The 14,066-nt window shown below is 37.9% G+C and overlaps 1 protein-coding gene across 3 annotated transcripts; it reads left to right on the top strand.

Moving 5' to 3' along the window:
- Positions 1-3,830: 3,830 nt before the first annotated feature.
- On the top strand, positions 3,831-12,413 carry GATD1 (glutamine amidotransferase class 1 domain containing 1). 3 transcript variants are annotated; one of them, XM_087716234.1, is made up of 8 exons: positions 3,833-4,001; positions 5,124-5,200; positions 5,786-5,891; positions 7,494-7,601; positions 8,041-8,135; positions 9,926-10,019; positions 11,207-11,318; positions 11,554-12,413. In XM_087716234.1, the coding sequence occupies exons 1-8, from the start codon at positions 3,944-3,946 to the stop codon at positions 11,561-11,563; spliced, it is 660 nt and encodes a 219-aa protein (XP_087572360.1). In that variant the 5' UTR covers positions 3,833-3,943; the 3' UTR covers positions 11,564-12,413. The 3 variants fall into 3 exon arrangements, with proteins under 3 accessions (XP_087572378.1, XP_087572360.1, XP_087572369.1); XM_087716243.1 differs by having other exon boundaries at positions 3,836-4,001; positions 11,557-12,413; XM_087716252.1 differs by lacking the exon at positions 11,554-12,413 and having other exon boundaries at positions 3,831-4,001; positions 11,207-11,322.
- Positions 12,414-14,066: the final 1,653 nt, after the last annotated feature.

The raw sequence follows: 14,066 nt of genomic DNA, 5'->3' as shown, positions 1-14,066 counted from the left end.
TATACATGTATATTGTATAATTCCTACAGTTATCTTCATGTTTTATTTTCAGTATAACCCTTTTTTTAAAAAAAAAGAAAACTGTAATACATAGCTTCCTGAACACAAACCAAGAATGATTGATCAATTAGGGCAGTAACAGCAATCCTGGTGACCTAGTGGTGAAGACGCCTCCCATTTGGAAGGTTGAGAGTTCAATCCTAGGTATCAGCAGATGTTTCTCTACTAGGGCATAAAGAAAAAAATATCTGCTGTGAACTCCACAGGGCATCAGGAAGTAAATGTTCAGCTCCATTCAGTCACCCCAACTCTTTCCTGAATTAAGGGATTACAGGATCATAAAAAGAAGCAATCCTGTTACTCAAAACATTATAAATTAGCCAAATGCATAATCAAAACTCATATTTGTTTATAATTTTTATTTAAATCTAACAGCAAACAGACCCTTAAGACGGGGAATTCAAGAAACAAAAGTACGATTCTGTAATATGAATATTGCTCCAATTTAGGCTTGCATTACCTATACTTTTTATTTTTCCTTGATACCATTTCAGGAAATAACACAAGGATAGTAAAGAATAGTAGAAGTAGCTGAAGGGCCTGGGAATTATAGAGAACCATATTTAGAACAATGCTACTGGCAATACATTTCCAATTATTTTTTTTTCCTATTATGATTCAGGAACAGAGGAAATTTAAGTCATTTTAAGGCATTATGTTGAGACTATGTTGTAGTTAGGAAAATACCTATGAGATAATTTCAGCTATATGGCAACTTTTGTAAACTCTGTACCTCTATTTCTAGCTAGAAGGTAAATTCTTTACAAAATTGGTTAGCTTGGGAATAGGAAGCCTTCACCCTAATCATCATCACTGATTTGTTGGTGGCTCACTGTGGAATAAATGATTCCAAGTGCAGGTCCCCTGTTATGTATAAGAACCAAATTTTCGGTGTTCTTGAATGTTTTCATAATGCTTAGAAAGATTCTTGTGGTATCATGTCCTGTTACTGAAAAACTGGTCTTTTATAACAACCATGAAAGTGATATGGACTAAAGTACTGTAAACGGGATGAGCTCAAAATCAAACATGTTTGGAATGAAACTTCATGGAGATTAGGAGGAAGTGAATATTTGTTATTTTTCTCCATGGCAAACCAGATTTTGGTGCAAATCCTAGAGATGGTCATAAATGAGAAATCTGGGGTGAGGGGAGAACTAGAACAATATGTTCAGCTTTTGTTCTGTGTTACGTTAGGTTAGTAAACCATAATATCATTTCTTTTTTACTTCCTTTAACGTATGAATCCATTCTAAGAAATAATGAATCTGGAAGTATACAAAGACAGGAAAGTGTAGACCTATGCTAAAGCTTATTGTGAGTCCTTGTTCATAGTCAATTTAGATAGCAATTGTGAGTCAACAGCTGAGTAACAAGCATTAATTTCTAGATCTCAATTATGCCAATGGAATATTGGTGTAGTCCTTCTCTGAAATCATCTACATGTACTGTACCTCAGTTTTTGAAGTTTCAAGATAATTCCGGTCTTCTAAAATATTTCAGGATGACAGTTCTAGGCCATGAGAAATATGGTCTTGGAAAATCAGACCCAAAGAAGAACGAAATTAGAATTGGAGTTTGCCTTCTTAATTGGAGGCAAATTAAGACAAATAATCTTGCATAAAAGCCATGACATTATTGGATGAATGAACACAATATTGCAACTTTATACACAATTAGTATATCAAATTGTACTTTTGCTACCTGTGCATAAAAATAATACATGTAAATCTGAATTTAAATAAATGTACCTGAAGAAGGGAATTGACCTAGGACAGTTAAAACAATGAACTTTGCTTGCAAGTGATTAACACAAAAGAAGGTCACCCAGTGTTAAAAAAGCACAGCTGGCTGGGGAACTCTGGGAGTTGAAGTCCACAGGACTTAAACTTGCCAAGGTTGAGAAACACTGCTATAGAATATCAGCCTCTGGAAGGACAAAGCCACAGACCTGAGGCTGATCAATCTGAGGAGGATGACCTGGCCAGCTGAACATTGTGCATGCACACCAGTAACCGGAAGACTAGCTGGCCACCGCGCATGCATGTGCCGGAAATCAGAAGTTCATTTTCTGGTGTGCGCATGCCCCCTGGGCAACTCCTCTTCTGAGTTACATCCCAAACAAGCATGCACACATGTGTGCTCCCTTTTCGAGTAGGTGCCAAAAAGGTTCACCATCACTGACCTGAGTCTTCCCAGTCCCTGCATCAGACTATCTAGAAAGAAGACCAGAATAGAGGAACTTGCCAGTAAACATTCTGATTAGAGACAGTTCATGTCCTTGAAATTGGCTAAAAAAAGGCATAATAAAAATATAACAGCAGCAGCAACTAAATACCATACCAACCAAATGGCCTCAAGTGGATATCAGAACAGCCAAATTAATGTGAGGAGCCAAGCAGACTATTATAGAGACATTTCATCTCTTTCAAGACAGAAAAAAACATCCACAATAAAACAAAATACCATCTTCTCATATCATCCTTTTAGCAAATCAAAGACCCAATGGCGCCAACTAGTATTCTTCTACTTTATTTACTTAAATTATTATAAAGTAATATGAACAATGAAGAATGGGGTTGCCTTTCAGATCATACTTGAATATGGCATAGTAGTTTCAGGATTTTGATAGGATTTTCCATTAGAGCAGAATATTCATAGCACAGACAGATAGTGCTCACTTTTTGTTTTCACACGAAGGATAATTATGACTATATCATTATGATTTACATACCTGATCCAAGAAAAATAGAGATGCCCTTTGCAATCTCTGCTTCTTCAAGATTCTAATCTTGATAAGGCTACAATAGTTTCAATCTATAGAGATTAGAGAGTTTATTTTATATTCTGTCTTCATCTCCTGGATTCAGGTGCCCCACACCTGTCCTTTATACAGCCCTGAGCATTCAGAATTCCAGAAATTCCGTAGATTATCATACAGTAATAACATACAATTTGAGAGACTGAGATTGCTCTAGGAAAGTTAAACAGTTGCTACAAGACTCAAATCAATTTCTTCTGCTATAAAACAGCCCTTACTGTTATGGGGAGAGAAAAGGTGGGTCCCGTCCCCCGCCAAACGAGAGAAGCGGCAGCAAATGCTGAATGTAAAATAGTGAAATTCCTAGCAATGCAAAAAACGATAAAGATTTAGCATTAAAAGACCCTTTTTCAAAGTCGACTCACCAGTAAAAAACAATTTTTTTAAAGTTCGATTGCAGAAAAACACAACCCCTCGATTGCGGAATATATGACTTCAGCAACAGAGTGGTGAATGCTTGGAATGCACTACTCGACTGTGTTGTTACATTCCCCAAAATTTCAACCTTAAAACTGTCTACCGTGGATCTCACCCCATTCCTAAGAGGTCTGTAAAGGGGGCGTGCATAAGCGCACCAGCGCGCCTACCGTCCCTGTCCTACTGTTCCCATCTATTTGTACTCATTCCTTATGTATATACGTATACCTGCTTATACTTATATGTTTATATGTTATGTTCATACTTGTTTTCTCATACATGCTTGACAAAGCAAAATAAATAAAATAAAAATAAAATAAGCTGCGTTGGGGAAGCAAAAAACAATAATACAATGGTAACAACGTGTGCATTTTATTTTAGAGGATTTCTGGCTACAAGAAAGAGACCCACCCAAGGCTGGCATCAGATTAGAAAAAGGGGGGCAAACAGACAAAACAATCGATTGAAAGCTATCCAATCCGCCCATCTCTTCCCCTTTCGAGGGTGGCTAGTTCGAGGGCGCTTGCGCAAGGCGAAAGCTGGGCGGGCTAATGGGCGGAAAGCGCGGCGAGGTTCCTCCTTCCCAGCCGCGAAGCCCGCTTCCCTTTTCCCCGGGAGGCTCCTGCCGCTGCCGCCGCTGCCAATATGTCGGAGAGGCTCAGCAAGCCGACGTGCCTCATTGTGGCCAGCGCTGCTGCTGCAGGTGAGGCCTCTGGCTCTGGTCCTCCCCGTCCTCCTCTTCGGCTCTTCCGGGCGCTGAACGGAAAGGCGAGGAGGGGGTGGTGGTGTTGAGAGAATCGCCCCTGAAAAGGAGTATATTGTCAGAGGCAACAGCCCATTTCCCGGTAGGGGGTGGCTCTTCCGACCTTTGATACTCCGATGTGCGCATGACTGGTTCCCAGGCAGCTGGACGCAGGAGATTGGAGGAGGCGATTCCCGGCAATTTGACCGATACAGTAAGAGTACAGTACTGTATCATCACTGCGTCGGAGTGATGGTTCCTTATAAATTGCTTCAAGTGGAGTTCAGCTTCTCTTTTTACATGGGCTGATTTTCCTGACAGCAGCGCGGAAGTTATCTGCAGCTCCTTTCGCTTGCCCTGGATGACATATCTAATGTAGCCTTTAGCCCTGAGATTTCTTGGTGGTCTCCCATCCACATATCAACCTGGACTTTTCTTTCTCTTTTTTAATCAGTGTCTATTGCATTTTATATGTGCATAATCATTATTCGATAGTTGCCCAGCCATGTAATTTCTACATACTATTAACATATTCTTATGGTCTCATAAACACATTGGGTTTCAGCTCTCATCAGCCCCAAATATGCTTTTTGTTTTCTGCCTACAAGAACATAGACATTACAGTTCTGTTGGGCTGTTCATTGAGGCTTATAAGTGCTCTTGGTTGAATCTTCTATTTTACATTATTTTTAAAATATACCTCCCTTCAGGAGTTTATCTAGCCGCCTTGAAAGATGGTAGTCTTCAGTATAAATGTCCTCATCGTACTCCAACAGCTTCATCTCTAGCAAGTTTTGGCTAGCCTGTTTTTGTATGTTCAAGACCAACATGAAAATTATTAAGTCGTTTTGTTTTTTTTCTTTGAGTAATGTGAAGGCTATCAAGCTTGCCTGTTTAGTAAGAATAATCAATGAATGCTCCCATATTTGTGTTACAAAAAGCCAGATGACTTTTTCAATATGTCTCTGCTGCTATCTAGGTCACATCCAGATTTTATTCCCCTAGATATGTAGCCATACCAATGTTTTCTTTTTCCATATAGAAGCTCCCACTACACATAATGTGCTTATATCTGTCCACCAGGTGTATCAGCTGATTCCTTCTTCCACTCTTTTACATTGGCGAGCTCTGCTTTTAATCTACAAGTTGCTACCCCAGGGGTAAGTAAATGTAAGTGTTCCATGTTAGGTTAAGTAAGTGATGAAATACCATAGATTCTTCCCCAGACAAGATGGTTAAAGAAAATGGAAAGAAATAACTGTTACAGGAAATAATGGCCTTCAGTAATGGACTTAGAATGGAATGTAATCTGAAGTTGCAGTGTTCCAAACTAGGTACCTACAGGTAACATTGACTTGCTGTAAGGGGACGAGTGGAAAATAAATTTTATCCCCCATTATTTTCATATATTTATTTTTCTCTTTCGTTTCCATATGCAATTTCCTAGAGTGGGCTCAAAATGCAGGAATTGGTAAATGCATTGCTTTATTAAAAAGCAACTAAATCCAGCTAAGCTCTTTAAGAAGAGTGCAAGTTGTAAATGTACAATATTTTTGGGAGGTGTTTGTGTGTATTGGCCAGTATTTCCATTTATATGAAAAATGACATCTTCATTTAGTACCAATAACAGTTTGTTTACTTCATGGAGACAGGCTATTTTTTCCCCAAATATTTTTTGTTTCACTAAATGTTTATCCCAAAGTCTTATTAATTGTAGATGCATTAATTGGGCTTTACTGTTATAGGGGAAGCCAATTGATTTTGTTGGGGTTAATGAAGCAAACATGCGTTGGATCCAGGATTTCCGTATGAAATCCTATGCAAATCCAGCCAAGTTGGAATCAACTGATGGTGAGATATTTTTTGACTTGTGATTGGGTGTATCTCCCTTTGTTACCTACACATTAATGGTCTTTTCAAGTATCTAGATACATTTCTACCACATATTGCATTTTAAAATAAAGATAATTTAAATTGATAATCGAGTTGCCTTGAAGCTATTATTGTTCCATTTGCATTTTTAGGAGGAAAAGATAAAGTTTGTTCTCGAAGCTTTGATTGTTCTTATAGTTCAGACCCAATAAAAGCCATGGTTTCATATTTCCCCTTGGCATTATTTAGGAGTTTGTTTTCACCTTTATCTAACCAAACTTAATTAATGGTGTCTTTAAATTATTATAATTGAGAGCAATTTATAATCAAACTAGTTTCAGATTCTGTTTTGTTTTCAGAACAGGTAGTACAGATTCGAGACATTAGGCCAGTGATGTCTAACCTTTTTGTTGTCACGTGCCAAAAGCATGTGCACACCCATAATGCGATGCATATTTAACACTCCCCATGCACGCTGCCCCCCCTGCATATGTGCACGCGACCCCCTGCGCATCTATGAACATGCACCTCCCAAAAATTAGCTGGCCCCTGGAAGGTGTGTGCGCATGCGCGATGGAACTCAGCTGGGGTGATGGCTCGTGTGCTCATAGAGAGGGCTCTGTGTCCCACTTCCGGCACATGTGCCATAGGTTCGCCATCAAGGCATTAGGTAGTAGTGATGTTGGGATGGGTATAATGCTTATATTTTTAAAGGATGGGTATTTTGTGAGCAGTGCTCCCTTTGCTTGTTTCCTCCCTGCCTTTCTCACAGATACATTTATCCCCAAGGGCACTGAGTGTCAGCCTCTGCTTCGCTTGCTTGCTATCGGCTGCCATAGAAACAGGGAGGGTGGGGGCATACTGTTGCGTAAAGGAATTATATGGTACTGAAGGGAGTTTTGTTCTCACCATCTTCTGCGCATGCTGATGGCTGATGTTTGGACTTGGTCAAGGCCAACCGTCTCGCATACCAACATGATGAGGCCTTTTGAAGATGCACCCCACATGACACCTTAGGGAGTTACAAATTGGACACTGGGCTGGGGTAACTGGAGGGAGGGGGCTGGGAAATCATTTGATATGTACTTGTTTGCGCCTTTTTGGCTCAGCTCTTGCTTTCCTTTTCGCTGCTTTCAATTCATATCTAGTAAAAGTACTTTATCTCTATTCAAATGGAGTTGAGGATTTTCTTTCTTGGATATTGAAGGAGGCATGCCTGACACTGAGCTTTTAGGGGCAAATGGGGAAGCAAATATGTTTGCTCTGATAGCAGAAAAATTGGGCAGATTGAACATACCTCTGGGATATATTGATCTTGTCCTGGACTTGAACATTGTTTGGGAATACTGAGTGGGTTGCAGAAATTATTACCAGACAAGCTTTTTATTTTGGTTAAATTTAATTTAAAATTTGATTTATAATTTTTATGCAATGGGACCTTCATATATATCTATTGTAAGTAGAGCAAATAAGACAGCAGGAAATGCTTTAGGAGAGCATTGTCCATTAGTCTTTTGAGTCATCTCTGCCTCTTTGGTTTTGAATAATAGAACTCAGGCTTTACCTTTTTTTCTCACCTAGGTGCAAGATACCATGCATTGTTGATCCCTGACTGTCCTGGTGCTTTGACAGATCTAGCAAACAGTGGCTACTTAGCTAGAATATTGCAACATTTCAGTTCGGAGAACAGTAGGTAAACTTCCTTGGTGTTTTACGTGCTATTGTGTACATTGAGACATCATAGATTGGAGAGCATGTGTCAAAAAGTGGTGATTAATGTATAAGATACACATACCATATTACCTTTAATATTTATTCTGCTTTGATTCTAGTCCTTGAAAAGATTTTGTACAATATATCAGATACACAAGCTGCTCAATAATTGTTGGGGGTGCATGAAAAGAATAGATTTGAATATAAATTGCCTATTCTATTATCATCAATATTGTATTTTCTTCTTTTTGATCCCCTTCCCCATTGCATTTTTTAAAAAAAGTACAATAGGAAATAATAAACATTGCGTTTATACAGCATGTGATATACTGTTTTTGAAAGAAAGACCCATTTCAAAATAATATTTTCATAAAACTTTGAAAGTTTTATATGTAAAGGTTTATTTTTTTAATAGAGCCTATTTGTGCTATTGGAAATGGAGTTGCTGCCTTATGTTGTGCCACAAATGAAGACAAATCCTGGGTGTTTCAAGAATACAGCTTAACAGGGGTAGGTATTGTATGCTGAAGAAACAGTGCATTTTTCACAATAGATAGCTTTCTTGAAAAGTTTCTTTAGAAACCTACATGACATAATCAGTGGAACAATGCTCCAACTTTGGAAGTTTTTAAGAAGATGTTGGATAACCATTTGTCTGAAGTGGTGTAGGTTTTCCTGCCCAAAAGGGGTTGGACTAGAAGACCTCCAAGGTCCCTTCTAACTCTGTTATTCTATTCCATTCTATAAAGTTAAGTCTTTGAATGAAACTTTATATATCTATAAAAGCCAAATACCACTCACGCATCATGAAATCTCCAGAACCGTAAAGCCTACAAACTTGAAATTTGGCACATATGATCCTCTTGGCTTCTAGGTGCTTGTTAAGAAAGGATTTTTTGAAATGACCAACAGATCATTAGTATTTCTTATACAGTAATTAACACGCTTGAATGCTAAGGAGTTCTACTCCCTCTCTTCACCTGAAAAGAACTCTGTTCCAACTGCCAGTTGCCTTATATTAACACGCTTTGATGCTAAGGAGTTAGACCTTCTACTCCCCCTCCCCACTTGTAAAGAACTCTGTTCCAATTGCCAGTTGCCTCACATTCTGTTACCTCAGTTCAAACTGGCATACCTTGCACTCCTTTATTCAGGAATGGTCTGGGTCTCCTTACAGTACTAAACATTGGTACCTCGCCAAAATGTCTACACCTTCCATCTATGGAACTGCTTCTGGACTCAAGGCAGCGGGAGTGATGTTCTCTTATGTCAGTGGTTCTCAACCTTCCCAATGCTGCGACCCTTTAATACAGTTCCTCATGTGGTGACCCCCAATCATAAAATTGGTGTCTTGGTTCCTAAGACCATTGAAAATACGTGTTTTACGATGGACTTAGGTGATCCCTGTGAAAGGGTCGTTCGACCCCCAAAGTGGTCCCGACCCACAGATTGAGAACCACTGCATTACGTGTTTCAATCACTGACCACCACTGTGCCAATGGATTGAACCGGAGTGAACCGGATGTTTCCTGCATTGCCTGATCACATAGTTTCATCGTGGAGCACGGATATCCAGCTAGTTTCCTATAAAGCGGAAGCTGTATGGGTAGACCAGGTTGCCCTGATAGATGGATCTCACTAGAAAAAAAACACTTTATTTTCTATAATTTCACAGTCTTACCTGTGTAGTATCTGTATTTCCATTATCTTTTTATGCTTTTCAATGTCCTGGTTTAGCCTACAACAATGGTCTCCCATCTGGTCTGATCCTGCTACATTTTTGGAAATGGATTAAGATTGTCCAGGTGCTGCTACATATCCAGGCATTATGATGTAGTTTATTTTTGTTTTTCATATATGGCAGAATTTCTCATATTACAGTCACAGATCTTCCTCAAGATTTATGTTTTTGCTGAAGCACATCTCCTTTACTTGCATTTAATTTTGTGACCACAAAGAGTATATTTGCTTTTTTTAAAAACTTTTGAAATCTAGCTTTATATCCAAGAGATTCTCAAAGTACTTTAGTAATCTCAGGATAATCACATGCAGATAATATAAATAGAGTTATAGCTACAATGAAACTGAATTAGTAAAAGTTAGAGGAATTGTCTGCAACAGTAATGCATTTAATTCTGTGTTTCATATAAAGTGATCCTGACTGTATGCTTTTTATTAGGAACTGCTTTGCTGAATTATGTGAAGTTCTACTTAGTTCTATAATCAAAATATAAATCTTCCTGCATAGGGAGATTTATATACTACAGTGTAAAAATATTACTTGTATTTGTTTCTTTCAGCCTTCTGTCTATGAACTTGTAAGACTTCCTAGTTTTACCAGTTTACCCATTATTGTTGAAGACTTTTCAAAGGATTCTGGAGCTACTTTTAGTGGTATGCCATTTTAATATTTTCTGCGGACAGATTTTGATTAATACTTGTTAAAATCAGTATCTATTTAGAATCACTAAATAATTTTGTGAACACATTAAAGTAGAAAGTATGATGGTGTAATAATTTATAGGAATTTAAAATATGGATGACTAGGATTTCTTTTTTAAATACCTTGTGATCTTAAGAATAAAGTACAGTGAGACAAATGTGGTTTTCTGAAGTCTGAAGAAAATATTTTGACCTGATTTCCCACCTGATTAATAGCATCAAATTTGCAGCAGTGGTCATAGCAATGAAGTTACACCATAGTCTCTCCACCCTATAATTAAAAAGCTTTAAGAAATGCGTTTTTCCTAAATTAAGAAACCAAACTCCACTTTATTCTTGTTTGTGGCACCCATTTCAAACAGTGCTGTTGCCGATTAATAGCGAAGTGTGCAATGTAGCAATCTCAGAATAAAGATCATACTAGCATCAACTGGGGCCCACTTGCTTTCCTGATGCTGGAATGTAGTAGAATGCCAATGTGTTGTAGAATGGTTATCTGCAGTAAGAATTGCATAGCTACTCTTGAACTAGGCATCATTTATTAGACTTACAGAGCCTCCACTCTATCAGAGGCAAAATATGGCTTAATGCCTCATTGTAGAACCCTGCCCTGGCACAGATCTGTACTTCATTTTTTTATCAGCCTAAAGATTACCAGGGTGATACTCTTCTGTCAAGCAGCGTGTAAGGTACAAACCACGCAAAATAAGGTAGAGTTTCAAGCACATTGTAAGCTTGAAATCTTGGTTTAGATAATACTGTATGTGAAATGAACTGCCACATGTGACGATCATTCGTCTTTTCCTTCTTTTTCTGAAAGAGGAGGTGCTATCCAACCAGGAAATTGATTTTTCCTCCTTTTTTCCTTATATTGAGAAAGCACAAGACTTACCTTGGCTCAACCTTATCTTTATTCTTAACCTTCTAAAGGCCTTTTAGAAGGCTGTTAAACACGAATACCTGCATCTTACCAATGGCAGCATTCAATTGTGATTTTCACACATTGTAAAGAAAGAAAAGTAAGCATTTTTAATTAATTTTGAAAAAATAGGTAACATTTTTTTCTTAGGTTTTTAAAAAAATGATATATTGTTACACATGTAAATTAAGATGTGAATATATATATATTTCCACTGCAGCCAGCAAGGTAGATGCAGTTCATGTCGTGCTTGATAGACATCTTGTCACTGGACAAAATGAAAATTCTACTGTTGCAGCTGTACAGAATCTTATTTTTCTCTGCAATGGCAGGTAAGAAAAGGCAGATGACATTACTAGTAAAATACAGAATTTTTGCTTTTGCAAATGCATCTCTGTATTACTGTAACCAGTTTTAGTAATTTATGCCAGCATTCTCCACCCCCACCCTGAAATTGGTCAATTTGAGGTTGTTGCTAGAAAAGATAGTATTCTCAAGCACCTTATTCCTTAAGTGTATCATATGGAAATATCTCTAGTGATTAACTCAATGTAATGTTTCCTTCAGCAGAAAATGACGGAAACATCCCTGTGACTGAGCAGAATAAATGAACATGGAAGAGTTACTTGACTTGTGAAAATTGCTAACCTTTCATTTATCAATCAACAGAACACAGCTTATTTCTGAAGATGGTATTTTGTAGCTGCTGAACAAGCAAATATTAATTCATATAGTAAGGCCTACCTGTTATCAGATGTACCATTCATAGATATTCATAGTTTGTATGAGTCTAATAAGAATATTTATTCCTACCCTCCCACTTTCATAAGCTAAGGATACATTGATTTGAAAGATTTCAATCACAAATCCCTGTGCTTCTGAACTTCCACCAGCTATAGGGTGTTTAAATCTTCTTAGCTAAGTTTCCCATTCTGGGCAAAACCAGCGAAGATCTGGACTGAGTAAGTGATCTGATAAGCCAAGGGTGAATATATTAGTTCCATGTTATCATTCCAGATTGTGAATTAAATTTCAAGCTATAGACTTTAGTCTCTCTCCCTCTCTCTCTCCCCCTCCCTCCCATCCATATAGGAATATATAGTATATTGTAAAGGTTATAGTGAGATATTACTAGTAACGGAAGTTGTGAACTTCAAGAAAAGGACTGATTAACTGTAAAAATATTTAATTTTAAAATGGGACAGGTTAAATTTATTTCAGAGTTGGTTGGTGTTTTCCATGTGTTCACTTGTTGTAGCATGACAATAGTGGTTCATTTATTTTGCCTACTATAGAAAGCTTTTGATTAAATTTTACTTCAGTTTTTATTTGCTTTGGTTGTCTAACACATAGTTGTGATTAGCCATATTTGTGTATATAATTTTTCTATTTTATTCTTGAAATAAATTATCGACAATATGAAGGTTTCATACTAGCTTATTAACTACTATCAAGTTGTGGATCTTATTTGTTAATGATAGAAATAGTACCCTACTTGCATAGATTACCGGTATATGCAGCATAATTTGGACTCAAGACTCAAGTACTTAGGGTTTTCCTGCAAACTACAGTTTGCGAATCAAGGTTTAGATTCATATAGTAGACTAAATAACATGCTAGGCAACCCCTGTAGTCTAGGCAAATCTATTCCATATGATTACTTTATGATTGTGTAAACTCAGAAAATTTAGTTGGGTAACACAGACACAGTCATAGAGTAGTTTCACTGTAGGAACAGGAACCAGGGGAAGAATGCATTCCATTAGTTTTTTTTTTTTAAAGCAGATTACCTTCTCCAGTGCATTTGCATGTACCACCAAAAGAAAAGGAACTTTTCCAGAATTACAAAACCTAAAAAGTTTCAGTAGTACTTGAGCTTTGGGGCTTTTTTTAGATTCCAATACCCCACCAATAAGAAAAGATGTAGCCTAGGATTGAATTATGGCCTCCTTAGTGCTCAACACTGATGTTACTTGGGTAATGAAACATCTGCAAGCAAACATTCAGAGTACCAAAGACTCCACTGTATAATAGCCAGGGCTTGTGTTTTGTAGAAATTGCTTGATTGTTGCGAAGTGGACAGCTTATTGGGTGGGTGGGTGGGTGGACAAGTTAGAAACAAGCTACTGATCTATTATTCCCAGGCTGCTATCAGTACTACTTTAAAACTACTACGGAACACACCTTCCTTGCATAAAATAATATTGTCAGTTAATAAAAAAAACAATATAAAAATATATGGACACAATCTACACTGCTTAATGAAATACAGGAATACTTTCTTGATTTGTACTTCCATTAGATATCACCACTATACTTGCCCCAAATGTGCTCCCCCCCCCAAAAAAAGGCAACTGGACTTTGTTTTTCCATGTAAACATTTCGCTTATCATCTAAGCTGTTTCAGTTCTGACTGAACTGAATAGTGGGGAATGATTTAGAGTCCTTGCAGTCACTTGGTTGCCATCTCGTCACCACTATATTTTAAAATCAGAACAATGCCCATCTCATCCCCAGTATTGCCTTTAGAAGTCCTGTACGATATCTGATAGGATTCAGTCCAAAGAAATAGTGTAGTATTAATGGCCATTTGAAAAGCACTTTGCTACTGTTTGAAACACACATTTAAAATTCTACAAAAAAGATGCTGAGACTTTAGAAAAAGTTCAGAGAAGAGCAACGAAGATGATCAAAGGCGTGGGGACTAAAACACATGAACGGCTGCAGGATTTGGGTTTGGCTAGTCTAAAAAAAGAATTAAGGGTGACATGATAACAGCATTCCAGTATTTGAGGGACTGACATAAAGAAGAGGGCGTCAAATTATTCTCCAAAGCACCAGAATGTAGGACATGAAACAATGGTTGGAAACTAATCAGAGAGAGAAGCAACCTGGAATTAAGAAGAAACTTCCTAACAGTGAGGACAACACCAGTGGAACAGCTTGCCTTCAGAAACTCTGGGCACTCCATCACTGGATGTTTTTAAGAAGACACTAGACCGGTGATGACAAACCTTTTCGGCACCAAGTGCCCAAACCGGAAGGCATGTGCATGTGTGTGCATTTGTACGCACCGGAGT

Source organism: Thamnophis sirtalis, unplaced genomic scaffold (genome assembly GCF_051295495.1).
Source record: "Thamnophis sirtalis isolate CommonGarterSnake01/CBP01778 unplaced genomic scaffold, rThaSir2_p1.2 scaffold_1, whole genome shotgun sequence".
NCBI lineage: Eukaryota > Metazoa > Chordata > Lepidosauria > Squamata > Natricidae > Thamnophis > Thamnophis sirtalis.
This window is presented reverse-complemented; position numbering and strand designations above follow the sequence as displayed.

What these genes read in the sequence shown, in the direction of transcription:
- GATD1 (XM_087716234.1), top strand. Translation starts at nt 3,944, where the DNA reads ATGTCGGAGAGGCTCAGCAAGCCGACGTGCCTCATTGTGGCCAGCGCT. An exon ending in CAAGTTGGAATCAACTGATG is followed by an intron (nt 5,892 to 7,493) that starts GTGAGATATTTT and finishes TTTCTCACCTAG; the next exon opens with GTGCAAGATACCATGCATTG. An exon ending in TTCTGGAGCTACTTTTAGTG is followed by an intron (nt 10,020 to 11,206) that starts GTATGCCATTTT and finishes TTTCCACTGCAG; the next exon opens with CCAGCAAGGTAGATGCAGTT.